Here is a 12,229-nt window from a genome sequence, read left to right as displayed (position 1 = left end):
AGGACTTCAGAGGGCACTGTCTTTCTTTGTTTGCGAGGAGCGAAGTTTCTCAGCGCGAATACCAGCAGAAACCGCGGGTAAAGAAAAGTGGGATTACAATGAAGAACTGACAGTTTTGGTTTCAGCAGTCTCTGGACTCTGGGGGCGCCAGGCTGAGCCTCCTCGGCCTGTGTAAGGCATTTCTGCGAGGAACATTTGAAAGGAAGCTGGGAGACGCCGTGGGGATCCCAGCCCTGCAGGGCTGGGCCTGGGCTTAGTGGCTGTTATCTCGAGTGGGACAATTCACATTTACTCGGGCCTCCGTTTCCTAACCTTACTGTAAAACTAGTGGGGTGGACTGGTTATCTCTACAGTGCGTTCATAGATTTAACTCCAAATCCTTACACACACACACACACACACACACACACACACACGAACACACACGATTTTATCTCCCAGTGGAAAGACAAGTCCACGGTACAAAACTCAAAAATGGGTTTTGCAAATAGTGATCGACATGAGAGGTTATTTTTCGAATCGCCTTCTTTTTTCCTGGCGCGCGGGGCTTCAGACCTGTGTGTGCCGGGCCATTTCTTTGCTGAACTCCAAACACACACAACTGCGTGATAAAAGACAGGAAGGGTCCATTCTGAGAGGGCAAAGGAAGCTTTATCGCCAGCTAGAGGGGGCGGCGTAGCGGCTCTTTTGAGCAGTTCGCTTTGAATCAAGCGGCCTCAGCGATTGGCTGCAAAGCACGTGGGCGCGCCCAGCCGGACAGCGCCGGGCAGCGGCGCGGGCTGCGGCTCCAGGCGGCGTGGAGCAGAGTCCGGCCGTGGCTGCCACACCCACCATGGGGAGGGAGCGAGGGCAGGCGGGCATCGGGGATCGCCTGGGGCTCAGGTCTGTGTGTCCCTCCTGCCAACGAGAAACTCTACAGCGCGACTTTGCCCAACCTGCAGTGTCCCCAGAGCGTCCAAACTCATGTCCCTTCTCTCAACACCGTCTCCCTCCAGGTGTCCCACCCTGCGTAGGCTATGCGCGCCCAGGGCGGGTGCCAAGGACCCCCAGCGCGCTCCTCGCCCCCCTTTCTCGAGTATCTCGTGGGCTCCAGCAGAGCGAAACGCACAACCCAGGGCCGCACTCCCCTGCCAAGCGTCCCTCGGCTCCGGGGCTGTCCATTAAACGGGCTGGGCCAGAGCGGCTCAGACACTCCGACCTGGGAAAACTTATTTCATTGGCGGTCCCCAAGGATTGCAGCTGCTCACTAATGGCCGAGATAGCGCGTCCGCTTTGTCTGTCTCCACTCTCCACAGCCCCCTCCCCCGCTTCCTCTCTCGATTAACTCCCCCGACACACGCTCTTCTGCAGCTCTCTCCTTCTTCTCTTCCACGGGCTGCCTCCTAGCGCTTCCTCCCTCCCTCTCCTGGTGTCACTCTCCGCATACGCACCCTCCCTCTTCCCCTCCCTCCCCGCGCACCGCCCCACTTATAGTCCGGCGCACCGCGGCCGGGCGCAGACTGCTCGGGCAGCCAGAGAGGCGGCGCGGCGGTGGCGGTGCGGAGACCGAGTCCAGACGCCAGGCGGCCGCCGGCGCGCAAGGCGCTTTCTAGCTCCCTCCCCTGAGTGTGCAAACAGCCCGCCTCCTTCTGCGGCGCCTGTAGCCGCAGGCTCACTGTCCCCTCCCGAGACTCGCTCCGGGAGACTCTCCGCCAGTCGCGGACAGAGTCTGCGGTGTGGGGATCGTGAGGCCGAGGCGAGCCGCCCGTGGTAGCCGGCCCGATCCAGCACCCGCGGCGCGGTCCTCTCCACGGCCGGCGCCTCATGCGCACTCCTTTCGCCCGGGCAGTCGCTACTGCTCCCGAGGACTGAGACGTCTGCTTCGTCGCCTCCCCGCCCAGTGACCGAGGCGAGAACTTAGCTAGTTGTGCACTGAAGACAGTCGCCACTGCTGTAAGTTTCCCCCATGGCCCCCGGACCTGTTGCGGGCGCTGCGGGTTTCAGGGCACACTTGGCTGGCGGGGGTATGTTCACGAAGGAGAATGCATGCGCCCCGCAATCCGGAGCTCATGCTTAGGCGGAGATGGGGAGCTGTTGTTGGGACGGAGACCTCAGTATTCTCCGCTGCCCTCCAGGGGAAGCCGGAGCCAAGCATCGCCGGAGGGGCCTCCTCTCGGCGGCGCAGCGCCTGGGTGAGCTGCTGGGGGATCGAGGAACAGGGCCCGGGTGCGATGGCTCTCCTTCTGCGGAAAGCAGTGCTTCCCTGGCGGGGGCGGGGGCGGGGGGGGGGGGGAGGGCGGATTTCCCGCTGCCTTGTACTTCGCAGTCTCCAGGGCCGAGTGCGCCGGGTTAGTGGCCCTCGTTGCACGCTGCTGGGCACAGGGAACACTGGGGCCACGCGCGGACACCCCTCTTGAGGGCGCGTTCGCTCTTGCAAAATGTCTGTAGGAAATGAATGAAAACCGGAATTTTTTTCCTGAAAAGTTAGTTTCTTCTCATGCAAGTACAGTATTTGGTCTTTAGTATAACATTATTAGTTTCAAAGGACAAGAATTGCTGGGCGGGGTGCAGATGAACCATTGAACTCGTTAGGCTAGTAATTTCGGGTCGCCCTGAAAGCCTCGGCCAGCGTGTTAAAAGAGCGTTCCAAGTGTTTTAGGGGGCTGCATGGTGAATTGCCTTTCGTGTTAACAAGATCTTGATAGTGTTGCATCACTGTTACCAATAACACAAAATACTCCAGAAAATTTGCTTAGTTTCTCCTTTGATTTTTTTTTTGAGATCAGGTGAAAAACCTAAAGAGACAGTGATTGGGACACACAGAATTGGAGGCAGAAGGCCTGGGTAAGGAGCTTTAAGTGAACTGAAGTTACTGTAACTAGAAGCCCTTTTGATGTTCAGGGTAATAGCAGCCCTTTTCTCATCTTCTTTGTAGATGCAGGTTAAGTATATGTGTGCATTTTTTGGACACTTACTTGGCATGCAGATATTCCTCTGGGGGCTTAAAAAATGCCAGAAGGATGATTCATTTTATGTTGAAGGTGTGCTTAGTGACTGTGTAAATGATTTCTGCTGATATTTTGATGTTTGCATAATTCTAAACCAGAAAGCAACTTTTCCCGTGGGTCTTCAAGTACACCTTTTATTTTAATCAAATATTGCTGCAAGAATGTTGACTTTTGACTGTGACATGCTTCTCCATCTGGATGTTATCCAAGGTAACAGGCTAGGTTTTTCCTTCTGGCTTGATGGGCCAACCTGGAAAATACAGGCACATCAATGCAGGATGCATAGAGATGCAGATCCTAGGTCCTCAGGTCTCAAGTTTTCTTAAGTGTAGATCTGGTCGTGAGTCCCGTTTGACACCACCAGCTGTCTTAATGCTTAGGGAAACTTGTTCTGGGCTCCTGGGATTCCTGCTTAATGTGCTTATTGTGCTTATACACCTTGTGCAGGTCCCTCATTCTTCAGCAAGAGCTGCATTTGCTCTTAGCTCTTAGCCTGAAAGGAGGCACCTTTTGAGGTTGCTTTGGAAGCATTAGCTTAAAAAAAAAAAAAAAAAAGGTGTAGCTATTCATTTGGATTTTTTTTAGGTATTTAAATTGTCTTTTGAGGTTCAAGCTTAAAACCTTCCTCAAAGTGCTTCAGATGGAATCTACTAAATCAAATGACAACTATAGTATCAGTGATGCTAATATATGTTTTAATACATTGGAAACCTAGTTGCATTCACATAGGATCATACCTGTTGTTCTCCACAGCATTGAGCACCATTGAGCACCCATTTAATAAAAGAAAAGACTAGACTTGTAGAGGCTTAGCTTCAGGTGGAGATGAAGCTTGGCTCCTCACCATTTGTTATATCTGGGAGACTAATGGATGTTTGTAAAGTCTTTGTAACACCAGAGCCTGGAACTTTGTTGCCTATTTTCTTCCACTAACCCATGTTTACTCATAATTAAAAGTTACATTCCAAAAATAAAGGAAAACAAGTTGCATCACCTCGTGGTATGTAGCCTGTGTGTAAAAGGCAAGTTAGGCACCTGCTTTTGTTTTCTGTGACACAGCTGGTCCGGGAAGTGCAATTTAGTATCCAGCCCATGAATCTGTGGTAAGTTACTCATTTGCATTTATTAATAATTCCTGGGATATAAGTTGAAAATAAATATCTGAATGGTTGAAGGATACACGCAGGCCATCTGTTTCAGCTGTGCTATAAGGACTGACTGTTTTGACTTTGGAATAGATACTGTAACCACCCAATTTACTCTTCTGGGGTAAACAGCTTCCTTAGGAATCCTTTGACAGGCAGGTGCTTGAAGCTTTTATTCCTTTGAAGTAAAAGAGAGGTAGGTTTTTTTTCTTTTTTTGCATGTTATTCAATTTTTGAAGATACATTAAAGGGATTTCCTATATCTTTAGCCTACAAATTACTTACTGAGGAAAGCCAAAGATAGCATTAGATTCTGCTATGATTTCAATTTAGATACTGAGGAGAAAAACACTTCAGTCAGCAAATGAATTCTAGGATGGCTCTAAATTAATGATGGTTGGCAAAATACACACACAACACACACGTATACATACCCATGTGTGTGTGTATTTTTTGGTTTAGATAATATTTGCATCTTGAACTCTCTGTACGCAGACCAACATTAGCAGGTACACAAGAACAGTCCTGGTGGTGTACTATCTAGTCAAAAGAGAGGGGTGGATAGATTCTTTGTTCTTGCAACTGGTTTTCCAAGAATTGATAAAAGCAGGAAGAACAGAAAAGCAGCATTCATAAGTATGCTACTCCAAATAGTCTCCCTTTTATGTGCCCGGATCCTCATTTTGGAATCTGTCCAGCAGGAGAGAAGGGTGGTGATTGTGGTCAGAATCCATTCTATGTTTTCACCTAAGCCTGCTGATCAATATAGTAATGTTTCTATTGGGCCTCTTTTAAGTCTCTGGAGTGGTAGAGCTGTCTGGTTAGAAATGATCTGTACCGTTCAAATAAGGCTCCTATCATTAGAGAAGTTGCCTAAGCCTGTGATTTTAATGTTACATTTCTCATTTATTGTATATTGTGGGGAGACCAGATCTTACCAAAGGCATTCTTAATGGAATTAATTAGTAGGTATTTGTTTTACACATGGCTTTATATTGCATAGGGCATTAAAGCTGGTGCCTATCCTGGCGTTACGAGAGCTGGAGGCCTGGCGTTTTCAGTGGCCTGCAGTGAATCAGCTGGACAAGGACAGGGAGCTGTGAGAATGGTACCTCGCTCCTCCTGGCTTGTGCTGACGTACATTCTCAAGGACTTCAATATCCTGAAAGTTGGCAATCAGGTTTTCCAAGATGAACCTGCTTTCAAGCAGGGATTTTTTTTTTTTTTCTAAGCAGTGTATAGTTCAAATAGTTCAAACAGTATGACCACAAATGCTTCTCCTTATAGGTAGTTGTCTCTGACTTTGTACAGGAATGGCCATTCATTATTCAGAATAGTAGGCAGCAGAGCTAACAGAAAAATGTTCTGTCCTCACTGTCCTAAAGGATTGCTGCTTTGTTCTGCTGTCTTACACATCAGGAGCACCCTGCTCAATGGTTTTGTTTTTGTTTTTTGTTTTTTGTTTTTTGTTTTTGTTTTAGGAGTGGAAACAAAATGTCAGTCAGTGTGCACGAGAACCGCAAGTCCAGGGCCAGCAGCGGCTCTATTAACATCTACCTGTTTCACAAGTCTTCCTATGCTGACAGCGTTCTTACTCACCTGAACCTTCTACGCCAGCAGCGCCTCTTCACCGATGTCCTTCTCCATGCCGGAAACAGGACCTTCCCTTGTCACCGGGCAGTGCTGGCTGCATGCAGCCGCTACTTCGAAGCCATGTTCAGTGGTGGCCTGAAAGAGAGCCAGGATAGTGAAGTTAACTTCGACAACTCCATCCACCCCGAAGTCTTGGAGTTGCTTCTTGACTATGCATACTCCTCTCGGGTCATCATCAATGAAGAAAATGCAGAATCGCTCCTGGAAGCTGGCGACATGCTGGAGTTTCAAGACATCCGGGATGCCTGTGCAGAATTCCTAGAAAAGAACCTGCATCCCACCAACTGCCTGGGCATGCTGCTGCTGTCTGATGCGCACCAGTGCACCAAGCTGTATGAACTCTCCTGGAGAATGTGTCTCAGCAATTTCCAAACCATCAGGAAGAATGAAGATTTTCTCCAGCTGCCCCAGGACATGGTAGTGCAGCTCTTGTCCAGTGAAGAGCTGGAGACAGAAGATGAAAGGCTCGTGTACGAGTCTGCAATTAACTGGATCAGCTACGACCTGAAGAAGCGCTATTGCTACCTCCCGGAGCTATTGCAGACGGTGAGGCTGGCTCTCCTGCCAGCCATCTATCTCATGGAGAATGTGGCCATGGAGGAACTCATCACCAAGCAGAGAAAGAGCAAGGAAATTGTGGAAGAGGCCATCAGATGCAAGCTGAAAATCCTGCAGAATGATGGTGTGGTAACCAGCCTCTGCGCCCGGCCTCGGAAAACCGGCCATGCCCTCTTCCTCTTGGGAGGGCAGACTTTCATGTGTGACAAACTGTATCTGGTAGACCAGAAGGCCAAAGAAATCATTCCCAAGGCCGACATCCCCAGCCCGAGGAAAGAGTTCAGTGCGTGTGCCATTGGCTGCAAAGTGTACATTACGGGGGGCCGGGGGTCGGAAAATGGAGTCTCGAAAGATGTCTGGGTTTATGATACACTGCATGAGGAGTGGTCCAAAGCCGCCCCCATGCTGGTGGCCAGGTTTGGCCATGGCTCTGCTGAACTGAAGCACTGCCTGTATGTGGTCGGGGGGCACACAGCCGCAACTGGCTGCCTCCCTGCCTCCCCCTCAGTCTCGCTGAAGCAAGTAGAACATTATGACCCCGTAACCAACAAATGGACCATGGTGGCGCCACTGCGAGAAGGCGTGAGCAACGCTGCAGTGGTGAGTGCCAAGCTCAAGCTGTTTGCTTTCGGAGGTACCAGTGTCAGTCATGACAAGCTCCCCAAGGTTCAGTGTTACGATCAATGTGAGAACAGGTGGACGGTACCGGCCACCTGTCCCCAGCCCTGGCGTTACACAGCAGCAGCTGTGCTGGGTAACCAGATTTTTATTATGGGGGGAGATACAGAGTTCTCTGCTTGCTCTGCTTATAAATTCAACAGTGAGACTTACCAGTGGACCAAGGTGGGAGACGTGACCGCAAAGCGCATGAGCTGTCATGCTGTGGCCTCCGGAAACAAACTCTACGTGGTGGGAGGATACTTTGGCATTCAGCGATGCAAAACTTTGGACTGCTACGATCCAACATTAGATGCGTGGAACAGCATAACTACAGTCCCATACTCGCTGATACCAACTGCGTTTGTCAGCACCTGGAAACACCTGCCTTCTTAAATGCAGCACATCTTAAAGAAGGTGAGGATGAGGTAAGAAGTCAGTTTAGCTGTAAGTATGCATATAATTAAGCCAGCTGTGTGAATTTGTATGCGGAGTGAGGCACGGTCCATAGAGCTTATCCTGTAGAAGTGCTACAAAAACTGCAAAAATAAAAGAACTTGTACCCCAGAACTTGTGTATTGACCACAACTGCCCCCTGCCCCCCACTACAACGTACATAAGCCAGTGGTTCTAAGCCTTTAACTGAGCCACAAAATCTCCCAAAGAGCTTTGCAAAAACTGCCCAGCCCAGAGACTTGGTTTCATTTGGTCTGGGTGGGGCCCAGGAATTGGCCGTTTTAGAAAATTTTCCAGCGTTCTAATGCACACCAGGTTGAGAACCCCTGACCTATGTTAGTAATGCCAACTAGTATTTAGGGAGCCTTCACTGTGTGTCTGGAGCTGGGCTGTGTGTTTACATGGATCGTTTCATGTAACAACAGCCTTGTGAGTTATTATTACTAGAGCAAGCACTTTATGGATAAAAACACAGGTTAAATTGCCCAAGGTCATAGAGCTAGTAGGCTGGAGAATTGGTCAAGAAAGCCACCCAGGCAGTCTGGCTCCAGCGTGTACACTTGAACATCATGCTGAACTGCCACTTAATAAACTTGAAGTTCATGTTGGTGTTACTGCAGGAGATATTTGTTGATATTCAAATTTAGTTTCCACATATCCTTTCTGGGATGAAGTATGGAATGAAGAAATTGTTCTAATTTATTTCTAGGTTATTTTCTCCAAAATTATTCATCAGCTTATTTTTTTTGCAAGCTTACTAGCTTTAGAGGAAAATTTAGCTCTGTCCTTGTAAAAGGTTGCACCTGTGTTGTATAACTTTGTCTGATGTGTGGATACACCGAGCCATGTGCTTACAGCAGCTTTTCAGAGTTAATCAGACAGGCTGACCCTATTGTCAGGGCGAACAAAAGTTGTGTTTCTGTGTCATATTATCAGAGTACATAATGGTTGTCTTGTGTACTTAAGAGTATATAATACTCTTGGCTCAAATAATTAATAAGCCAAGTTCATGCAGTTCAGTGTTCGCAAAGCTAATGGCCGCTTTGCTGCTGTTAAGCATTCTCAGGATTGGCCCCCGAATCACTTCAGCATATCCAAATGCAGCACGGAGCACGCGGAGTGTGCTGCTTTGTTGTGGTGATTCGTGGACTTATAACATTACTAATGACAGAATAAAATTAAAACTGTGCTTTGGAGGAACTACAGTGAAAACGATCTCCTTATTTGGAAATTTTTGGCTCCGTTTTCCATAGTATGTTTCACACCTTCGAAGGGAACTTTCAAAAGGAAAAAAAAGAAATTAGGGGTCATTGCAAGCTAAGCAAAGTGGGATTTTGACTTATTTGTCTTTTCTTTCCTCATTTCTCAGAGCTCGTTTGAAAAAACAACCGTGAAAACTGGCCTCACTTCCACACTTAATCTTTCTGTTCATTTCATTTCTGCAGCTATCTCCTCCAGCCTATTCCAGTTAGTAGAGTCCTTAGTAATAGAATGTTTCCTCGGAATGAAACTCCTTCAAAGGCGCAGGAACAGTCAGAAGCCTCCTCTGGGGAGCAACTTGGCTCACAGCGTCCCACACCAAACTGGTTTTTGCAGCCTTGCTGGCAACTCAGTAATCCTGAATAAACAAATGCTCTGAAAGTGGTTATTTCATTTGTGATATGAATGCATGACTCATCTCTAAAGCTGGTTTAAAGAACCTCCTAGGGTAAAGCATCAATTAACAGCACCCTAAGTTGGGTGTTCGTCCAGAACTGACTCTATTTGCATAGGAAAGCCATCTAAAAGTTGCTCGTGGTGGCGGTACTTCAAAATGGTAACTGGTAGAGTGGTTGGCATCCTTGGAGCAAGGTAAGGAAGTTGAGGCAGAAAGATAGATCACACGTGCATTCATTCCAGTTCTGATTCTAAGCCGGAGTCCGGACCTTTCTAGACTTTGTTCCTTTGCTAGATGATGCTTTCCCTAAGGTCTGTCCCAGTTCAGACTTGGGTAAATTGATAAATGAGGGAGGATAAAAGCACGTGGTGAAAATACCCTGGCATGTATTCAGTGTTTAGTAGTATTAGGTTTCCTCTCTTCAATTTCAACCTTAGCTTGCAATGGAATTAGCTTTGTATGTGGTGGGAAAATGAGGTTTCTTTGACTGTTATCTTCTTGCTATGTTTCTGCTTCATTTTTGGTGCCTCATTTCTCAGCCCGGAGTATGTTGGCAAACAATTGAGTTCATCCTATCCTGAATGTTTGAACCTCATCACACACTTCTGGTCCCATGGAAATGGAGCAAATGCATTAGTTTTAAGTCTAGGTGAAACAACATCCACCCCACCCTTGGTGCTCCCTGCCAGAGTTGAGCATATAACAGTGAAATTTGACAGGGCCTGGGTCTCCTTTCTAAGGGGCAGCATGGGCCCGATCAAAGCCACTGTTGCCGTTTCCCACAGGGAGGATGTCGGTTTAAATTGCTCACGTTTGCTGCACACAGATAGTGTTAAAACACTTACGCTGGAGGGAGTGATGTAAAAAAGGTGCTGTGTAGCTATCAGTCCTAAACTGGAAGTACTTTTGGGACATCTCTCCCCTCTTCAAATGGAGGGGCTAAAGGAATGAGTACAGTGTTAACAAAAAATTTGCTCTGGTCTGAAAGCTCATCCATCAAGGAGATTTTAACTGACTCCTGCTGCTCTGTCAACAGGTGGGAGGGACAAAAAGGAAACTACTTTTGATTAGTCTGCATTTTCATGGTGCTGTGTGGCCATAACCTGACAGGATTTAGATTTTGATTTGCTTCATTTATTACCTTTTTAGAGTTTTTATTTTCTTTTGGTTGGCCCTCCCCGCACCCCACCTCCAAGTATGCAACATCTTGAAATTTTTTATTATTACAAGATAGATTCTTTTGGCCTAACGTCGATGTATAGGTTACAAGGAGGTGGGGGGAAGAGGATGACACCGTAGTCTGAGGAATGTGGTGCAGCCTTGACCCACTGTGAGGAAACAGCCAAAAGAAACAGCTAATGAAATGAATCAGACTTCTAAACACACAAAAGTGAGAAAAATTCATGGCAAATACTGAGTGGCCCCTGCTGAATTCCCTTAGTCTGTACAGGTGTAGCACTGGGGGTACAGATTCCTACCAGGGCTGGAAATGCGCTCCATGATGGCGAGCATTTGGAAGACAAGCCGTATGCAAAATTTCCCTGTATCAGATGGGACCTAAATGAATGGCAAGGGTGGGTAGTGTGAGGAAATGCCAGCTCCCGTGAAAAGGGCAGACTTTGTGGCTATGGCGCCTTGAATTTATATTGACACCTGACGTTGGTAGATTCTGTAGGTAATAACACTGCATACCATAGCTGGTGTCTCCCAAGTGTGGACTGATGAACTTTGGGAATAAACTCCAGCCTTGGGCTGTTGAGGCCTGGTATCTTGTCATATGAAAAGAGGCGAGACTGCTTTCTCCATAATGAATAGCAGAGATGGATTTAAATAAGAGGATTAATACGTCTGCCGTCTATATGGTGAATAAATTGAATTTGGAATCCGTTATGGCCACTGGGCCCAGGAAGATTTGCACAGGAATCTTTCTTGACTCTCTGGTGATTGCTTCAAGTGGCTCTGTTTAACCCCGAGAGGAATTTCGCCTGTCGGAGGCCGAAATGGAACTGATAACAGCACCTAGACATATAGGTTTGAATTTGAACGTATATGTTTAAGAAAGTAGTGAAGACCCTCCTTTGAATACCATTGCTTCTGTCGGCCAGCCATCTGCACGCACGCTTGTGTGTGCATTTGAGACGAGCACTTCACATGTCTGCGCAGTTCCTGCTGGACATGTAATTAAGACCTGTAGAAGCAATATTGACCAGCTCGGTCCTGACTTTATTTATTTTTTTAAAGATTTTTGAGACCACTAACAAAAATATTTTCCTTCTGTTTTAGCTCAAGAAGTGATTTCTGCTTTGGAGAGGCCAAGTTTAATGAAGAGAAAGAAAAAAAGAAAAGAAGTTGCTACAAGACTTGGACTGTACAATCGGCGGCACCTTGTAAATGCTCTAACTGGACATGAAGGAAGGGGGTGGGGGAGGGGTGGGATTTTCAGTGCAAGTAGCACATGGTTTAAATATGAATGAATGAACCTGTGATCTAGTCCTTGTCTTGTAATTGTGGATTAATGTCAGCGTTAATCAGCCCCTCAAAGGGAGAGAAAAGCCGGGCCTTTTCCCTTGCTGTACCATATTCAGCGTCTGATTTCCATGGGCTCCACCATTTATGTGTAAAATTTGAAATGGTTGTCACCTCTCTCTGAGGAGCGAGCTTGAAGCCTCCACACCAGCTGCTGTTGGAGATTGAAAGCCCAACTGTGGGGCCAGGAGGGAAGCTGGCGGTGCTGGCTGCCGAGCGAGGACCAGTGGACTCTGCTGATCTCGGAGGGGTTGCGCCCCCAGGAAGGTTTCCGAACAATGGGGACGTTGTTGGTAGCTGTTCTGTAGATGATCTTTTCTATTTATAAGTGACTTCAAACTTTTCCTTGGCTGTTAAGAAATTTGTTACAGAGTTAGCTATTTATTATTTGATGCCTGCATGCTGAAACAATGCTTACAGTTGTCTTCACGTGTATGGACGTGCGTGAGTGGTTGTATGTTTTGCACAATTTTGTGGCTGTTGTGATGTGCTTTGCTGCACAAAATGAAAACTGGGGAATTACAGTTTGGAATATAACTGGAGGGTGGGTTGGGAAGGGGGAGGGATTTTGTAAATGTCAAGACAGGGAA

At 47.4% G+C, this 12,229-nt stretch overlaps 1 protein-coding gene across 2 annotated transcripts; it reads left to right on the top strand.

Moving 5' to 3' along the window:
• The first annotated feature begins 1,502 nt into the window (after positions 1 to 1,502).
• On the top strand, positions 1,503 to 11,519 carry ENC1 (ectodermal-neural cortex 1). Of its 2 annotated transcripts, none has more exons than XM_054578250.1 (3): positions 1,503 to 1,932; positions 5,614 to 7,428; positions 11,397 to 11,519. In XM_054578250.1, the coding sequence occupies exon 2, from the start codon at positions 5,627 to 5,629 to the stop codon at positions 7,394 to 7,396; it is 1,770 nt and encodes a 589-aa protein (XP_054434225.1). In that variant the 5' UTR covers positions 1,503 to 1,932; positions 5,614 to 5,626; the 3' UTR covers positions 7,397 to 7,428; positions 11,397 to 11,519. The 2 variants fall into 2 exon arrangements, with proteins under 2 accessions (XP_054434225.1, XP_054434226.1); XM_054578251.1 differs by having other exon boundaries at positions 5,614 to 7,417; positions 11,397 to 11,508.
• Positions 11,520 to 12,229: the final 710 nt, after the last annotated feature.

The sequence above is a fragment of the Pteronotus mesoamericanus genome, unplaced genomic scaffold (genome assembly GCF_021234165.1).
Source record: "Pteronotus mesoamericanus isolate MK-2021 breed Mesoamerican mustached bat unplaced genomic scaffold, CSHL_Meso_final contig_50, whole genome shotgun sequence".
Taxonomy (NCBI): Eukaryota; Metazoa; Chordata; class Mammalia; order Chiroptera; family Mormoopidae; genus Pteronotus; species Pteronotus mesoamericanus.
Note: the sequence above shows the minus strand (reverse complement) of the source record. Positions and strands in the feature narration are given on the sequence as shown.

Excerpts from the sequence above, each read along its gene's own strand:
- ENC1 (XM_054578250.1), top strand. The coding sequence starts at position 5,627 with ATGTCAGTCAGTGTGCACGAGAACCGCAAGTCCAGGGCCAGCAGCGGC.